We start from the raw sequence: 15,055 nt of genomic DNA, 5'->3' as shown, positions 1-15,055 counted from the left end.
TCCGTGGTGGGCATGCAGAAGCCACTGTTCCCTATACATGCCAAAGTAAGGAGGCTTTACTCTGGGAGTGGAGTGCGGCCACTACTCACCAGCTTCCTCTCCATCCTCAAGTGAGAATTCACTTTACCTCAGCTCTACCTTTCTATGGCATCCCAAAACCCTGAGGAGCCTCCCCAGAGATAATCTTTCTTTGAAGTTACTCTTAGTCCTTCCCCTGAAGGAAAAAAAGCTGTCAACAAGTTTATCTGGAGGGTAGAGGAAAGGGCAGGGGTTCCCACTGCAGTTCTTCAGTGAATTCACATGATCAAACTCTGGTCCATTCCTTCTGCATGCTCCCCCTTCTCCCACTCTGACCCACCACCCAATCTGAGCCTTAAAGCTTCTCAGGACAACTTGGCTGTGGTTCTGATTTCTGTCTCAATCCAGTTACTTCTGCTTTATACCTTCCCAGAATGTCTCAACACTTCTGTTGTTTTCCAGCACTTCTATGATTTCATTCTTATATTTTCTGTCATTGAGACCAAGAGGGAAAGCAATCATGACTGATTATATTCAACCTGTCACGTGGAACTGAAGGTGCCAGCATTAACATGAATATAAAAACTTCAGAGACTTACTGCTAGTACCAATTTCTTCTTTATTCTATGTGGCAACGTTCTCATTTTCCCCTAGTGTGTTCTTTTAATTGCCAAACAAAATTTCACCTCAAAAAATTAAAGTAACTACCTCAGGAGTGTACAAATCCTTAATTGGCCTTGGGCAACCTGAATGGAACTAATCTCAGAACTGGACCTGAAACTCATAGCACAAAAACTGTCTATAATCAGCCGTCAGATCAGCAGTTAACTATGCCAATTCTAGAGCATGAACACTCCCATGACTTCTACATGCCCTACAGGCCCTATAGCATCCAATTCAATACATATTCAACCCAGAAAACTTGAAGAATTACAGAAATCAGTTCAAGAAAAAGATTAAAAGTCATGTTATGAATATTACTGTTTTACCCAGAAGGAAAAAAAAACTAATATATTTCACGTTGTGTTGATTTGTGTAGGCAGTGTAGATTAAGCTATTGTCCTGGTCATTTCTTAAGAAATTTTCCATTTTCTATCTTTGTACATTCAATCTGTACAGACTATAAAGAAGAAAAAAATTAAGTTATTGAGGAAACTTTAATGTTGATTACTGGTCTAATTTCTAGTTGCTCATATATCAAACTACTCACAGAACACACACATATCTGTACATTACCTAAGTATCTTTCTCGATATTTTGTATCTTAAGTGTGATTCAGGGTCTGTTTTTCCTTGCAAAACTTATGCCAAAGAGCCAAAAAGGGAGGTTAAAGAAAAAAAGAGGGGTTTCAAATAAACATTCAGAATGGGAAAAACAAGGAAGATAATCAGGCCCTGGAGAAAAATGACTAAATGCCAACAATATAAAAATAATCTTTAAAGTTAATCCTAATTTGAAAATGGAAAATGGAACTTTTTTTTTTGGCTTCATTTGTTCTATTTGCTAAGTTACATAGAGTCCTCAGACCAAAATTCAAAGTACAGCTATTTTCTAATTATCAAACAAAAGTAGCAGGTATAAATTACAGGAAATAATTACGGAATATAAATATAACAGGATAAATTCACTTTCCTCACAGTGTTCAAATTAAAGACGATTATTAACAAATATAGTTATACGCAAAGTCTCTCCTTTCTCCCAACCAGGTCTAAAGAGGAAAGAACCAGTGGCAAGAATATTTGCTCCTAGCAAGCAAATACACCAAAATTATAATTAACAAAATCTTCAAGCTACCAAAATTTGTGAGGGAAGGACAAATAAGAAAGCAAGAGAAATTACCAAACGGAAATAAGTTCCCATCAGGGTTTTCAGGTAAGTCAAAAGTAACTTCTGGAATATGGTCTCTGAGCAGCATAAGCAGCCCCAGTGCTTATGCACCTCCTTACCTCCAGAATTGTAGAATAAACTTTTAACAACAAATAACAACAGAGAACGTCATATTGTAAATATTATATTTCTCTCACACACAATGTTGTATGAGATATTTACTAGTTTGAATGTGTATCCATAGGATTAATACTCATATGGAGTAAAACATGGAAAAGTGCAGAACTAAAGAAATAAGTCTATCTGAAAACAAAAGCACACATTTCTTAGGATTTAAAAATATTGCACATAATAAGGTTGCACAGAAATTACTGGCTGTTTTTACAAACAGAATGAGGTATTAGTCAATCTCTAGATAAAGATGAGTGCAAAGAAGAGGAACCACACACACACAAAAATACATAAATCCATATTAAGACCTAGAGTGCCAACAACTAAGAAATAAGAAAAGATGTGTAAAGTAGCTATGATTTCAACACTACAAAATCACTAGTCAGGGACCAAACACGTAACCATCTCTTGGCAATATTTCATTAAGTTTTCAACTTTCAGCCTAATGACTATAAGCAATACCATTATTTCCTTTACTCCAATTCTACTGTAGAAAGGCACGGTTCTGTGGTAAATATTAAACCATGACTTTCTGAAGCTTTCAGTGGAAATTAACCTGAAGCTTTCAGTGGAAACTAACCAAGATACTGCTATCTTTTGCTGAATGACTCAATTATACAGTTTCATGTACATTTAGCAACCCAAGTTAGAGATGCTACAGAGCATGCAATTTTAAATTAGCAAAGGTTCACTGCAAAAATCATTCAAGTTCAATACAATTGAAATCTACAATAAAGTTTAACCTTTAAATATGTATCAGGCAAATTCAATCTTTTCTTGGTAATAAAACTGGCCACATTAATAAGACCAAGGGCAAGTAGAGAAAAAAAGACCGGGGAGAATTATAATATCTTCTTTTAAAGAACCCTTCCTAACTAGGGAAATTAATAATTAGCTATTTCTCTACTAAGTGAATGTTGAATTTTTCAAAAACAATTTAAATATATTTAATAGCTATATCAAGTTAAGTGAAATCATGCACTGTCAAAATTGTTCACAGAAAATTGTTTTGCATCAAAGATATTGAAGAAGAGTCAACTAGTTGGGTTTAGTGAGAACAGAAAAAAGAATAAACTACTGTCCTGAACAGTCAGTGTATGTGGTAACCATATTTCCTCTTCGTTGAGTGACAGTTCTGCAGTGCTTACTAGAGCTATGGAATCTATTTTCAGTCTGTACTGTGTGCTGATTGGTGGTATCAAAACCACTAAAAGAAAACATTTTCTCCATATCTTCAAACATGTCATCAAACAGTCCACCTCCAAAAGAAAACTCCTGGAAATGATGCCTTTGTCTACTGGAACCATCCTGGCGTGTCTGGAAGTGATTTTCAAAATGCTTCTTAGACCGAGTGTTTTGGTTTTGACCAAAAAAACCAAAGTCTTTAAATAAGTCATCAAAATTGAAGTTAAATGACTGCTCAAAAGGACTTCCACTACTTCTTTGTGCTTTACCATTAGTAAAAGCACTGTGTCCAAGTGTATCATACTCTTTTCGCCTATTAGCATCTGAGAGTGTTTCATATGCTGAAAGAAACAAAAATACTTTAGTAACTAAAAGTAATCAAAATTACATACATTCAAACATCTTCAAATAAGTGAATTCAACTCTCTATTTTAGGGAAGGATTTCACATCACAAGTAAAACTAAAACACTGCAAACATAAGAATAAAGTTAAAATGAAAGTTACAAAAGGCAGGGACTTTGTCTTGTTCACTGCATACTATCAGCAGTTAGCACAATGCCTGCCTCTGTTAAACACCAATAAATATCTGTTACATGAATAATACCATTACTACAAATAAACTTGTGGGCAACAGTTACATAGCGTTATTCTTCATATTATTTGTGTAAAAACATTACTTGTATTATACAATGGTCAAATATAACCAATTAAGAAGAATTCAAATTGTGCACTTCCTTACTAGTTGAAGTAAATGTTTAACTCCAACTCCCTACCCAGTTACCTCTACCCACCATTAATTACTGAATGTTTACGAGGTGCAATTTGTTTCAGAATTAGTCTTAAGTCAAAATTTGTTTCATACTTTTCGTTTAAAGACAACAAACGTAGCTTTGAAATGTAGACCAAGTAAAGAAGGAAAAAAAAAAACAAGGCATTTTAGAGTCTATTTAAATTTTTTTATACTTAATATTTTTATATTTAATTTCCATACTTAGTAAAAACTACGTTTCATAAGTTAGTTATCAGTTTGGGGGACCTAAAATTCCTTCTGACACAGAAACAATAAGTGATTTTATAAACAACAAAAGAATGAAATAATATATTTTCAATATTTTTAGATCTGTATGACAATAAAAATATATACTACCATTCACCCATCCAGGAATCAAAGTATCTGTTATAAGAAAATAGTCTCGAGAATCTCACTATATTTAAACATAGATCCCACTGCCCCTCTCATCTCCACAAACCTTCAAATACATCCACACTCCTTAGCTATCATTCTCCCTTCCTAGTGCAAACCTGTGAGACCTCAGAGAGTCATTTACTTACCTTCTGCAATCTCTTGGAATTTTGCTTCAGCATCGGGGCTCTTATTTTTGTCAGGATGGTACTTCATGGCCAACTTGTGAAAGGCCTTCTTGATTTGGCGCTCTGAAGCCGATTTTGGCACACCTAAGATATCATAGTAACTTTTTGAGGCCAAGATTAATTCCGTTATCATTAAAATGCAAATTGCAAAGACAAAAACTGACTGGGGAGTAGCCATTTCTAATATCCTGAAAAAGAAAAGAAAAAAAATTTATCTTAAGATTTTTCTTTTAAAAAGAAACAAAACCAATGAAGTTTTAGGAAACAAGGTATACTTAACGCAGTATCAAAATGTTAAGCATATAGTATCTTGTACCTTTTCCCACGTTATTTCATTTATCTAGACTTTATTACTTATAAATCCCTTGTATCCTTCTTGAGAGCAAATATAATCCAACCAAACTGAGGAAAATCTTTCTCGCCTTTGCCGTTCCACTAATACTTTGGCCTTACACAGAGAAGACACAAAAATGTCCAATAACTGATTTTTACCAGCTAATATTTAAGACTCAACATATGAAAGCATGGTAAAAAAAGGGTTGAAATCCAAATATTTTAAAGGGTCTCAATCTTTCTTTCAGGAATCCATATTCTAAGGGGGATTAAAAAAAAGGAACTTCAGAGAAAAAAAAAGTACATTACCTAGGTAAACAGCCCAGTAAATCTGAATTAGCAGTAATTTTCCCTCCCTAAGAAAGCACCGACTTCAACTTTGATTTCAGCAAGGTGAGCCAAGGATTGAAAATGGAGAATCTCAACTCACAATCATACTGACAACGCTACCCAATAAAATGCAGTCTTTTTTTTAACTCTAAGATCCCAAATATTTAACAAAAAAGCTAAATAAGTTTTGTTAAAAACTCATAATTAATCGAATTTAAGATTTCTGCTAAGGCTGCCAGAAAAAAGAACTTCCATAGTTTGTACTTTAGATACGTTCAATTCTTATTTTCAAACTTCTCAGTGGTCATTAAAACATTTCTCTAACCTTAAAGAAGTTTTAACTTAGAATTCAACTTAGAATTCTTGATGGTATCGATACAATGACTCGGGATTCAAAAAGTGATGCTGTTTTATGAACACTGTACCACAAGAGTCCTTAATAACCTATGATGACATAACAAGGCTGACGAAAGGCACTAGGGTTTGTGGAAACTGCCTGCCTTCCTCTCCTGGGGCCTCCCGGAACGTAATTAACAGGTGGATTTCTTCTTTCCAGCGAGTTACTCATAGTCACGGGTCCCAAGGATCAAGTACAACCTCCGGGTTTAAAGAACACAAGCAAGCGCGTCCTGGGGACGCCGCAGGGCAGCAGGATGTTCCCTAGTCGAGGAGGGGCTAAAACTATCAGAGGGGCACCTTGCTGGTTTAAGAAACGTTATTGCAGTTTCGCGTTGAATATCTGACACCTTTTTAGTAGACTGACTTTTGCATTATACTGACTTCTCCTCCTTCCCAGGACCGGCCCTCCTCCCCGCGGCCGGTGGCCGGTTGGGCTGGACCATCCAGCCTACGCCCAAAGGCCACCGGCATCCGTCCCGTCGGTCCAGGCGCCGCCGTCTGGGCTGTCCACGGCCCCGGGGCCGGCCCGGGAGGAGCTGTCCGACGGCCTAGGAGGCCAGCGGGACAACCCAAACACAAAGCATTCTTCTGTGCGCGGCCATCTCCTCCTTCCTCCCTTCCCCACCAACACCAGGCCGCCCAAAGCCCTTGCGGCGACCGCGGCGGACCCCGAAGCCAAGGCAGCCCACAGACAGGCCCCGGCCTGGGGACGTTCCAAACCCCATCACCGCGAGCTCGGCCTAGTCCCTCACCCGCGCCCTTCGGCGGCGGCTGCTTCTCCACAGAGCCGAGGCGCCGGCGAGGCTGACGACGGGCTCCGCACAGCGCCTCGGGCCTGGCCCCTCACCCCGGCCTCCGCGGCCTCCGGGAGCCGGCGCGCGCCCCGCTGCCGTTTATACAGCAACCTCGCGTCCTCTTGCCGCCACCACCGCCGCCTCCCCTCTCAGCCCGCTCCCCACTGGCGAGCGACCGTTGCGGGCGCCGCCACCTCAGGAGAAGACCTACACGAAGCGCTTCCCAATTGGCTCCCGCCTGCCCACGTGACCCTGGCGCCCTACGCGCACGTGGAAAACTGTTGTTGCGGCTCAACCTGTGCGTCACTTCCGGCTCCAACCCCTGAAGGGGCGGAACTGAAGGCCGCAGAAGCGGAAGTGAGTCGACGGTTGCGGCGTCTTTCCTTTTGGCCCATCCCAGCGCAGGCGCAGTGGCTCGGCGGCGTGCACCTGCGGCCCCGCCTCTGCGAGGAGGGCCCGTTTGCGCCCCTTGCTGGCCTGGGTCGCCTGAGGCCGCCGGGGAGCGATGCCTCGCTATTGCGCAGCGATTTGCTGTAAGAACCGCCGGGGGCGAAACAATAAAGACCGGAAGTTAAGTTTTTACCCGTAAGTTGTCCCTGGAGCAGAAGGGTCAGCCTTGCCTTTGGGCCGCAGCCCGGTGGCGTTTGGCCCGGGATTTGGGGTATCTGCGATCTGCTCTATAATGTGTCCGGATGGGGTCGGTCCCTGCACGGGAGGAAGGCGTGAGGGCTCAGCTCAGTTTACCTGGAAATGTCCTAGCTGAGCAAGGACGCTGGCCTGATGGCGAGGCGTCAGGGCCTGTTGGGCTGTGAACTAGAGCGTTTGCACACCTCACCTGACCTCGTTTCGTTGAACGACGTTAACCAGCGCTTAGGTACACAGCAGACCTGCCGAGTGGGAAGGTGCACCCTGTGAGTTAGGTCGCATAGCTCTTATCCCATTTTCTCCGAAAGAAATGCCTTTCACAAATTCTGTAGGTCGCTGACCTTGAAAGTTTTGTCGCAGAGGCAGAATTAGAACCTATATGCTGTTCAGGGTTCTGTACCCTTTTCATTCCTACACAGAACAGCATGTTAATCCGAATTACTAGTGCCACGAAATATTTCCGAGAGACGCCAGAAGTACTCATTTTATTCAGAGCAGGGAAGTAGTGTTATGTAATAATTAAGAGTCCAAGCTCCAAGGCCGGACTTAGTAGGTTCATATCCTGGCTCCACTACTTTGTAGTTGAATGACCTTCTGCAAATTATTGAAACTGTGTCTAAGATCGCTCATCTATGACTTGGAGATATTCATAGTACCTAATTCACAGTGTGTAAAGAGGTGAAACAGCGCCTGGCATTCAGTACATACTTAGTATATATGAAAATAAACGTAGACTACATATTTCCTTTTTTTCTTGTATTTAAAAATAATTAATTTAACTCTACACCAGTTGTCTTACTTTCTTCGGATTTTCACCAGTTGTTTTATGAAGCCTATTTTACTTTGGACCTGAAGGTCTGCATTCACTAATGATTCATCTCCTTTTCACTATCTTAAGTAACGGGGAAAAAACTGATAACCTCAAAGAATTCACACTCCTTGGCAATATTCCAGGATTGTCTCCCTTGAAGCTCTTCCACAAGATGCAAAGAGAGGTGTTTTTGCTGGGCAGGCTGGAGAATGCAGTCCATGGTCAGTTAATGGAAGAATGCTAGTATGTTAATGGCTCTGGCTCTCAGAAAGTTTGTGGCAAAGGATCGTGTTGAACTTGATTTAGCCCCATATTTCCCAAATTTATTTGGCCTTGCATTTGGGGGGTACAACCCCCAGACTAAAAATTCTTTAAATTAATCTTTATCTATGGACCGCATAGTTACTATTTTTAAGGAGGCAAAAATATTGCCAGAGGAAGTCAATTATAAAGATGTTTTTTCTCAGAATGTGAATTAACTGAAAGTAGAGTTTTTTAAATTCCATGGGTAATCCACAAAATAAAAATTGAATTAGTTTCATTTCCCTAATAGCACTAAACTTGAAGAATTGAATTTGTTCATGCTTACACTATAGAAGCTGTAGTATAAATTTATATAAATTGGGAAATTCAGTTATATATACATATAGTGTCCAGTTTATACTGTTAGTATTTTATGCTCTTTTGGGAATTAATAAGACAGTGAAACAAAATTACCAGTCAAATAAATTGAACCAGTATAAAGATATTAATTTGTTCTGGAAACATATTCCAGGAGATCTTAGAGGTTTACCTGTTGAGAAAGCATTGCAATCCAGTTACTAATAAAGATATTCACAAAGTGTATTTTTTAAAATTGTTTCATAATTTAGCATATAGGTACAATAGAAATAATTTGCAAACAGTATTTTTATACATGAAATTACATAAAAAATACATTATTATAAAAGGCATATTCTCATTTTAGATGTAACCAGAAAATGTAAGGACTTAATTATGGCTAGCAGAATTTTGGTCCTCTGAAAAGAAAATTCTTTTTGCCTTTAAATGCTGTTTCTGGTTATGCTTATCGTGATTATAGCCTAAATTATGGATATGTGCAAGGTTAAAAAAATTTCAAACCATGTCTGAATATTGTATCTACAGTAAGAACTTCCTAAGGTAAATCATCTGATTTTTTCATGTAAGGATGTCAGAGTTAAAAATTATTTCCTACAAAGTCCCCAGACTTTTCCCCTAGCATCTTATAAAGTTATCAAATTTAGGGGAAAAAAGTCATGCTGCTACAAAGCATAGCTTGTTGGGATGGGAAGGACTGTATAACAGCTGCTTTTTGTATGAGAAACCTTGTTACATTATTACTATTTTTTTTTTAAAGTTTTTTTTATTTTTTCCTTTTTCTCCCCAAAGCCCCCCGGTACATAGTTGTATATTCTTCGTTGTGGGTCCTTCTAGTTGTGGCATGTGAGACGCTGCCTCAGCGTGGTCTGATGAGCAGTGCCATGTCCGCGCCCAGGATTCGAACCAACGAAACACTGGGCCACCTGCAGCGGAGTGCGCGAACTTAACCACTCAGCCACGGGGTCAGCCCCTATTATTACTATTTTTTAAAAATAGAAAATTATTATCTAGTATATGCCTTGGACTGTGTTCTTTTAAAATCATCAAAAGAAATGTAAATCACTGTTAACTCACTGTTGTTTAATACAGTTTAACTCAAACCTATGTAGACTGGTAGAAAAGTTTTCTGTCAGACTCTGCCGTTAGTCCAGTTTTGCCTGTAAAACACATTGCAGTATATTCGAGCCAGCTCTAAATCCAGGTTCTTGTCAGTACAGGAACAACACATATAAAGAGCTATCTTGCCTTTCTCTCTTTTCTATTCGATTTGTTTTATATTATAAAATATCTAAGTTCTTTTCAAAATGTTTAGTTCTTTTTTTGTATCAGATTCTCTTTTAGAACTTGAATTTTAGAGTTCCCAGTCCATTGATTAGAGAAGTCTAGAAGTATTGAACTAAATTACATATGGGTAGAATTGAGGCTGATTCTGGTAAAAAGAATGGAATATTAGTAGTTTTATAAGATTTAGTATTTTATTGTCTGCTGAACCATTTGTTTTAGTTAACATCTGCTTATTCTTAAAATGTTAATATAAAAGGCTAAAGCTTAATACTTCCTTGAATTATAGAGAAGGAACCATTTGACTTGTAGTACTAGTATGAATACATTTAATAGGACTTTGTAGTTTTTACAAAGCTCACTGCTAGTTCTAGGCAAACTACACAACAAAATAAAAAGAGAATATAATTCGTAGAAAACATGAATAGATTTTATCCTTTATAGGAACTAATATGGTTTGCTTTGAAAGGACTCTGGATTATGTTTTACAAGCCATTCTTCACAGACAAAAGCTCTGTCTACACATCTTGTTTCTTAAGCCTCTGTACTGCAGAGATGATTTGTAGTAGTTGTCATGAAGATGTTCTCGTGTGGTGGGGTTGTTTGCCTTGCTTTTACAGCACTATATGTGCAAGCCTGGAATCTGGCAAAATTGTAAAAATATAGCAAAGTTTTCCTTTTTTAATTTCAGATTTCCTCTACATGACAAAGAAAGGCTTGAAAAATGGTTAAAGAATATGAAACGAGATTCATGGATTCCCAGTAAATACCAGTTCCTGTGTAGTGACCATTTTACTCCTGACTCTCTTGACGTCAGATGGGGTATTCGGTATTTGAAACAAACTGCAGTTCCAACGATATTTTCCTTGCCTGAAGACAATCAGGTATTAGAGGTGGGGGAGGGGAGATAATGCTGGGCAGGGTGGCGATTCCAGGGTGACAGGTACTCAGGTGGAAGGAGTGAGAGGGAAAGATAAGTGCTGGGAAAACAGAAAAAAGGGAAAGTAATTTTTACTTTTACTAAAAGTATGATAATTTTTTAAAATATTTGAACAATTGTGAAGCATGACTTAAGAGAAGCAAAAGATAACATATATAAATTATTAAGTTATTAACATGTTAGTGACCTAAGATTTTTTTTAGTGGTCTTTTGAATGATCTGAAATGTTTCGATCATATATTAAATATGCTTAATGCTTTTTTAAAAAACGCTTTAAAGTATATTTGAGTTGTTATACGTTTAGAAAATTTTTTTAATGGAATAAATTTGCTTGGCCAGTATACTGGCTCAAAGTTATAATTAAATAGTCAGCGCTAACTAATAAGAGAAAAAGCCTGGTCAGGACATCTTCTTTAGAATTTGAAAATATTATTTTCTAGGGAAAAGACTCTTCCAAAAAAAAATCGCAGAAGAAAAAATTGGAAGATGAGAAAGAAGTGTGCCTAAAAGCCAAGTCAGAAGAATCATTTGCATCAAATCAGCCAAAGAAAAACACAGTTAACACAGGTGTTGTCCCTGAACATGCAAAATTACTGATGAAGCCGTCAGTTCCCAAAACAGAAAGTATACAAAATAACCTATTAACTCTTAATCTAGTTAAGCAGGATACTGAAAAACCACAGTGTACCTTGGAAGCATCAGTTAATCAAGACATAGGTATAGGTGGTTTTCCCACATCTTTTGAGAATCTAAATGCTACAACTATTACTTTGACAACTTCAAATTCAGAAGGTATTGAACAGTCTTTGGAAACCCAAGAAGTTCTTGAAATAACTACCAATCATCCTGCTAATCCTAGCTTTCCAAATAATTCCGTGGAAATTAAGTCAGCACAGGAAAACCCATTCTTGTTCAGCACAATTACTCAGACAGTTGAAGAATTAAACACAAATAAAGAATCTGTTATTGCCATTTTTGTACCCACAGAAAATTCCAAACCTACAATTAATTCTTTTATACCTGCCCAAAAAGAAACCGTGGATATGGAAGACATAGACGTTGATGACCCCTTATATGAGGATGTAGACTACGAGACAGAAGTTTTACAAATTGAACATTCTTACTGCAGACAAGACATAAATAAGGAGCATCTTTGGCAGAAAGTCTCTAAGCTACATTCAAAGATAACTCTTCTTGAGCTACAAGAGCAACAAACTCTAGGAAGATTGAAGTCTTTGGAAACTCTTATAAGGCAGCTAAAACAGGAAAACTGGCTATCTGAAGAAAACGTCAAGATTATAGAAAACCATTTTACAACATATGAAGTTACTATGATATAAAGAGGTTTTAAAGCTATGACTTATATAAGCTTTTTACAGCCATACCAAATTATATGTAAAGTGAACTTTTTCCTGTATAGAGTTTTCATCTTAAGGTAAGAAATGTTATGAACTGCATCCTGTTCTTGTAATGCTCATTTTGAGAAAAACTAGAAGGTTGTTGGGCTGTAGAGAAAAAGTTTCATTACTTGATAATTTTCCAAATTAAAGTTAAAATATAGCAAATAAATTATATGATTAAGTCATAAAATGAGAGAACACAGACATGGTAAAATAAAAAGAGCCCAGAATAGAAGTTAGGCTCAGGAGTCAGTCCTTGGTAGACCATTGGCATGTGACTTGGGGACTGACTTGTCAAGATTGAGCCTCAGTTTCCAATCTATAAAATGAGGGCACTTACTACATCTGTAGCATAATCTGTTTCTTTATAGTTCCTTCCCTTTCTAGTAAAATACTTTTAATAGATCAAATTTTCTATAAGATTAATTCATACTTATATAATACCAGATGTTGGCAGAATTTAATATTGTTAACTGTTGGATTATCCTCAATATTTATTAAATTCTGTCTTGTTTTACCTTTTGGCTATAGTTGTCTGTTATATAAAGGAAATATTCCCTTTATAATTTTATTCTAGTTGAACTAAAATAGGGAACTATTGTTAGCTTGTTCTTAGGAGAGGTACTTTAAACTTGAAAGAATATGCATTTTAGTACCTTATATGTGTCTGACCATCATAATACATAGTCATTTAAGCTTAACATCCTATGTTTAAGGTTATATTTATAAACCAAAAACTTCAGTGAGGTTAATTTTTTAAAATAAATATTATTGTATTTTAGAAATCACAGTTGGTATCTATTTAATATGTATAGCTTTTTAAAATATGTGCTGCTGTCATTTTTAAATTCCAGAATGATGGAGTAATACATAATATTATACATTCCCACTTATGTATATTTTATGAAACTTTATAAGGAAGAAATTATAGATATGTGGTGAGTAAGTAGGAAACAAGTAGGAAAGAGAAGTAATGGTGATATAAATAAAAATAGTGCTCATGTCTATACAAATTTAAGAGAAAGAAATGTGAAAGCAGAGACTTAGTGATAACAACACAAATGTGAAAAATAGATGATCCCTTAGAATTGGCAGTCAGCATAATTAGATATGTGACTGTTTATGGTGTTGAACAAGTTTCTGTCTGATTGTTTTCTCAACTGTCATGTAAAAAATACTATTACCTATCTTGAAGGATGGTTTGGAGAATTCTGTAAGGTAACAAATGTGATTTTGGTCTTGGAACATAGGAGGTGCTCAATAAATACTAGTTGACTGCACAGCGAGTAGTGTACTAATTGTTTTGTAAATGCATGATGATTATTTTTGGCCATATTTCACTTAGTTTTTTCAGGCTAATGAAATTAATTGGCATATGAATGTATGTCAGCTAATTACAAAAAGTTGATTAGAGATGTCCTTATTGGGTAACCATGGGGGAAAGAAACTTTATATTTTGCATAAATTATGTGCAGATAATTGGTAGAGTTAATGTTATTTTTAAGTATTCCCGTATTGCATTTTGCTAATATTTAAAATATGTAATATAGGTGAAAATAGCCTTTATAAGTCATTGTAAAATGTATTGTTTCAACTCACTTTTTAACTGTACACCTTGTAGTTATTTTCTATTTGTTTAAAGTTATGGTTTACTCAGGAATAATTTAAGCTAGTTGTATTTCTTTAAACTTAATAAATTGTAAGTATTCAAGAAGTTTTCTTGGCTTCTCTATATTCATTTCAGGATGTTCTCAGCCAAACCTAGTTAAACTTCTAAATTATATTTCAGAGTTCTGACCGACTTTATTTCTTACTTGGGTTATTTTAGGAACCTCTTAGTTAATCTTGCCTGTATTTTCAATCTCCCACTTCCTTATCATCCTTGACTCTGCTGTCAACTTTTTAGCTAAACTATAGATCTAACTATATCACCTACCTACCACTTAGTTTTCCTAGCTCGGAAATCTGTAATTACTCTCTAATCCTACAGGATAAAGCCAGACTCGTTACCTACCATCATGTATATGATCCTCTGTGATTCTGTTCATCCGTGTTCCAGCCACACTGGACTTCTTAGCATTTCCCAAAGATGTCAGACAGATGCCTGTCTTTGTGTCTGCTTATTTTATTCCCTAAATTCAGTCTCAAAATTATCTTTCATCATTGGTGGAATTACACCCCTTTTTTCCAGTCAAAATTGTTTGCTCTCTGTTCCTATAGGGCTTTGTTTTATAACACTATATCAGCAGTTACCTTACACTTTTTTATCTCATGATAATATCTATGACTAGCTCATCGACTAGACTAAGCTTTTTGAAAGCAGAATTTTCATTAATTCATTTTTGTTTCTTTGACAATGTAATGTTCACTCAAATGAATGAATATTTTGAATTCGCCTAGTTAGAATTTCTTAGTTCTTGTCACTTAAAATCAAGAAACCTTCTTAACAAAATATGTCCTTGATACCTTGAGAATGATTAGGGAAAGGATTTAGATCTTCATATAATCTTTAAAACATTCCACGTTTCCAGGGAAAAGTACAATTTGCCAGTTATCTACCGTGTCATTTTTTATTTGATTTTTGTTATGGAAAGCTGCCCCAACTCTAGACTATTTCCTACTTTCCATCCTCGATAATTAAAAAGGAAATAAGTCCAAGAAAGCTGTATGTCTTTATGCCTTCATGTCAGGAAGATTAGGTAAGGCAAATTTAGAAAGATTTAATCAATAGAAATAAAATGTGACATTGCTCTAAACATCAAACAAAGAACTTTTCTGCGCATTTTTGATCTTGAAAAAAATCAACTATGTATTGAGTTGGAATATTGGTGTGCAGATGAATTTTTCTATTTCTACCTAAATTGAACAGCTCTGCCAACTAATTTGGTGTTCAAATTCATATTTTTTGTTTTTTATGTTATGCTATTA

At 36.7% G+C, this 15,055-nt stretch overlaps 2 protein-coding genes across 7 annotated transcripts; one reads left to right on the top strand and one right to left on the bottom strand.

Annotated features, from left to right (window-relative positions):
- Positions 1-617: 617 nt before the first annotated feature.
- Positions 618-6,936, bottom strand: DNAJB9 (DnaJ heat shock protein family (Hsp40) member B9). 3 transcript variants are annotated; one of them, XM_008536170.2, is made up of 3 exons: positions 6,641-6,936; positions 4,535-4,761; positions 618-3,542 (listed from the first exon to the last, which is right to left on the bottom strand). In XM_008536170.2, exons 2-3 carry the CDS (start codon positions 4,749-4,751, stop codon positions 3,091-3,093), a joined length of 669 nt encoding a protein of 222 aa, XP_008534392.2. In that variant the 5' UTR covers positions 4,752-4,761; positions 6,641-6,936; the 3' UTR covers positions 618-3,090. The 3 variants fall into 3 exon arrangements, with proteins under 3 accessions (XP_008534392.2, XP_008534387.2, XP_008534366.2); XM_008536165.2 differs by having other exon boundaries at positions 6,483-6,677; XM_008536144.2 differs by having other exon boundaries at positions 2,014-3,542; positions 6,388-6,709.
- THAP5 (THAP domain containing 5) lies at positions 6,634-13,407 on the top strand. Of its 4 annotated transcripts, none has more exons than XM_008536181.2 (3): positions 6,634-7,014; positions 10,479-10,671; positions 11,168-13,407. In XM_008536181.2, the coding sequence occupies exons 1-3, from the start codon at positions 6,935-6,937 to the stop codon at positions 12,065-12,067; spliced, it is 1,173 nt and encodes a 390-aa protein (XP_008534403.1). In that variant the 5' UTR covers positions 6,634-6,934; the 3' UTR covers positions 12,068-13,407. The 4 variants fall into 4 exon arrangements, with proteins under 4 accessions (XP_008534403.1, XP_070472390.1, XP_070472391.1 ...); XM_070616289.1 differs by having other exon boundaries at positions 6,735-6,962; positions 11,168-12,152; XM_070616290.1 differs by having other exon boundaries at positions 6,806-9,468.
- Positions 13,408-15,055: the final 1,648 nt, after the last annotated feature.

The sequence above is a fragment of the Equus przewalskii genome, chromosome 4 (genome assembly GCF_037783145.1).
Source record: "Equus przewalskii isolate Varuska chromosome 4, EquPr2, whole genome shotgun sequence".
Classification (NCBI taxonomy): Eukaryota; Metazoa; Chordata; class Mammalia; order Perissodactyla; family Equidae; genus Equus; species Equus przewalskii.
This window is presented reverse-complemented; position numbering and strand designations above follow the sequence as displayed.

Bases quoted from the DNA above. Each gene is read 5' to 3' on its own strand.
- DNAJB9 (XM_008536170.2), bottom strand. From the start codon at position 4,751: ATGGCTACTCCCCAGTCAGTTTTTGTCTTTGCAATTTGCATTTTAATG. The intron at 3,543-4,534 runs GTAAGTAAATGA...TGTTTCTTTCAG, and splicing joins ATTCCAAGAGATTGCAGAAG to CATATGAAACACTCTCAGAT.
- THAP5 (XM_008536181.2), top strand. From the start codon at position 6,935: ATGCCTCGCTATTGCGCAGCGATTTGCTGTAAGAACCGCCGGGGGCGA. The intron at 7,015-10,478 runs GTAAGTTGTCCC...TTTTAATTTCAG, and splicing joins CGGAAGTTAAGTTTTTACCC to ATTTCCTCTACATGACAAAG. The intron at 10,672-11,167 runs GTATTAGAGGTG...ATTATTTTCTAG, and splicing joins CCTTGCCTGAAGACAATCAG to GGAAAAGACTCTTCCAAAAA.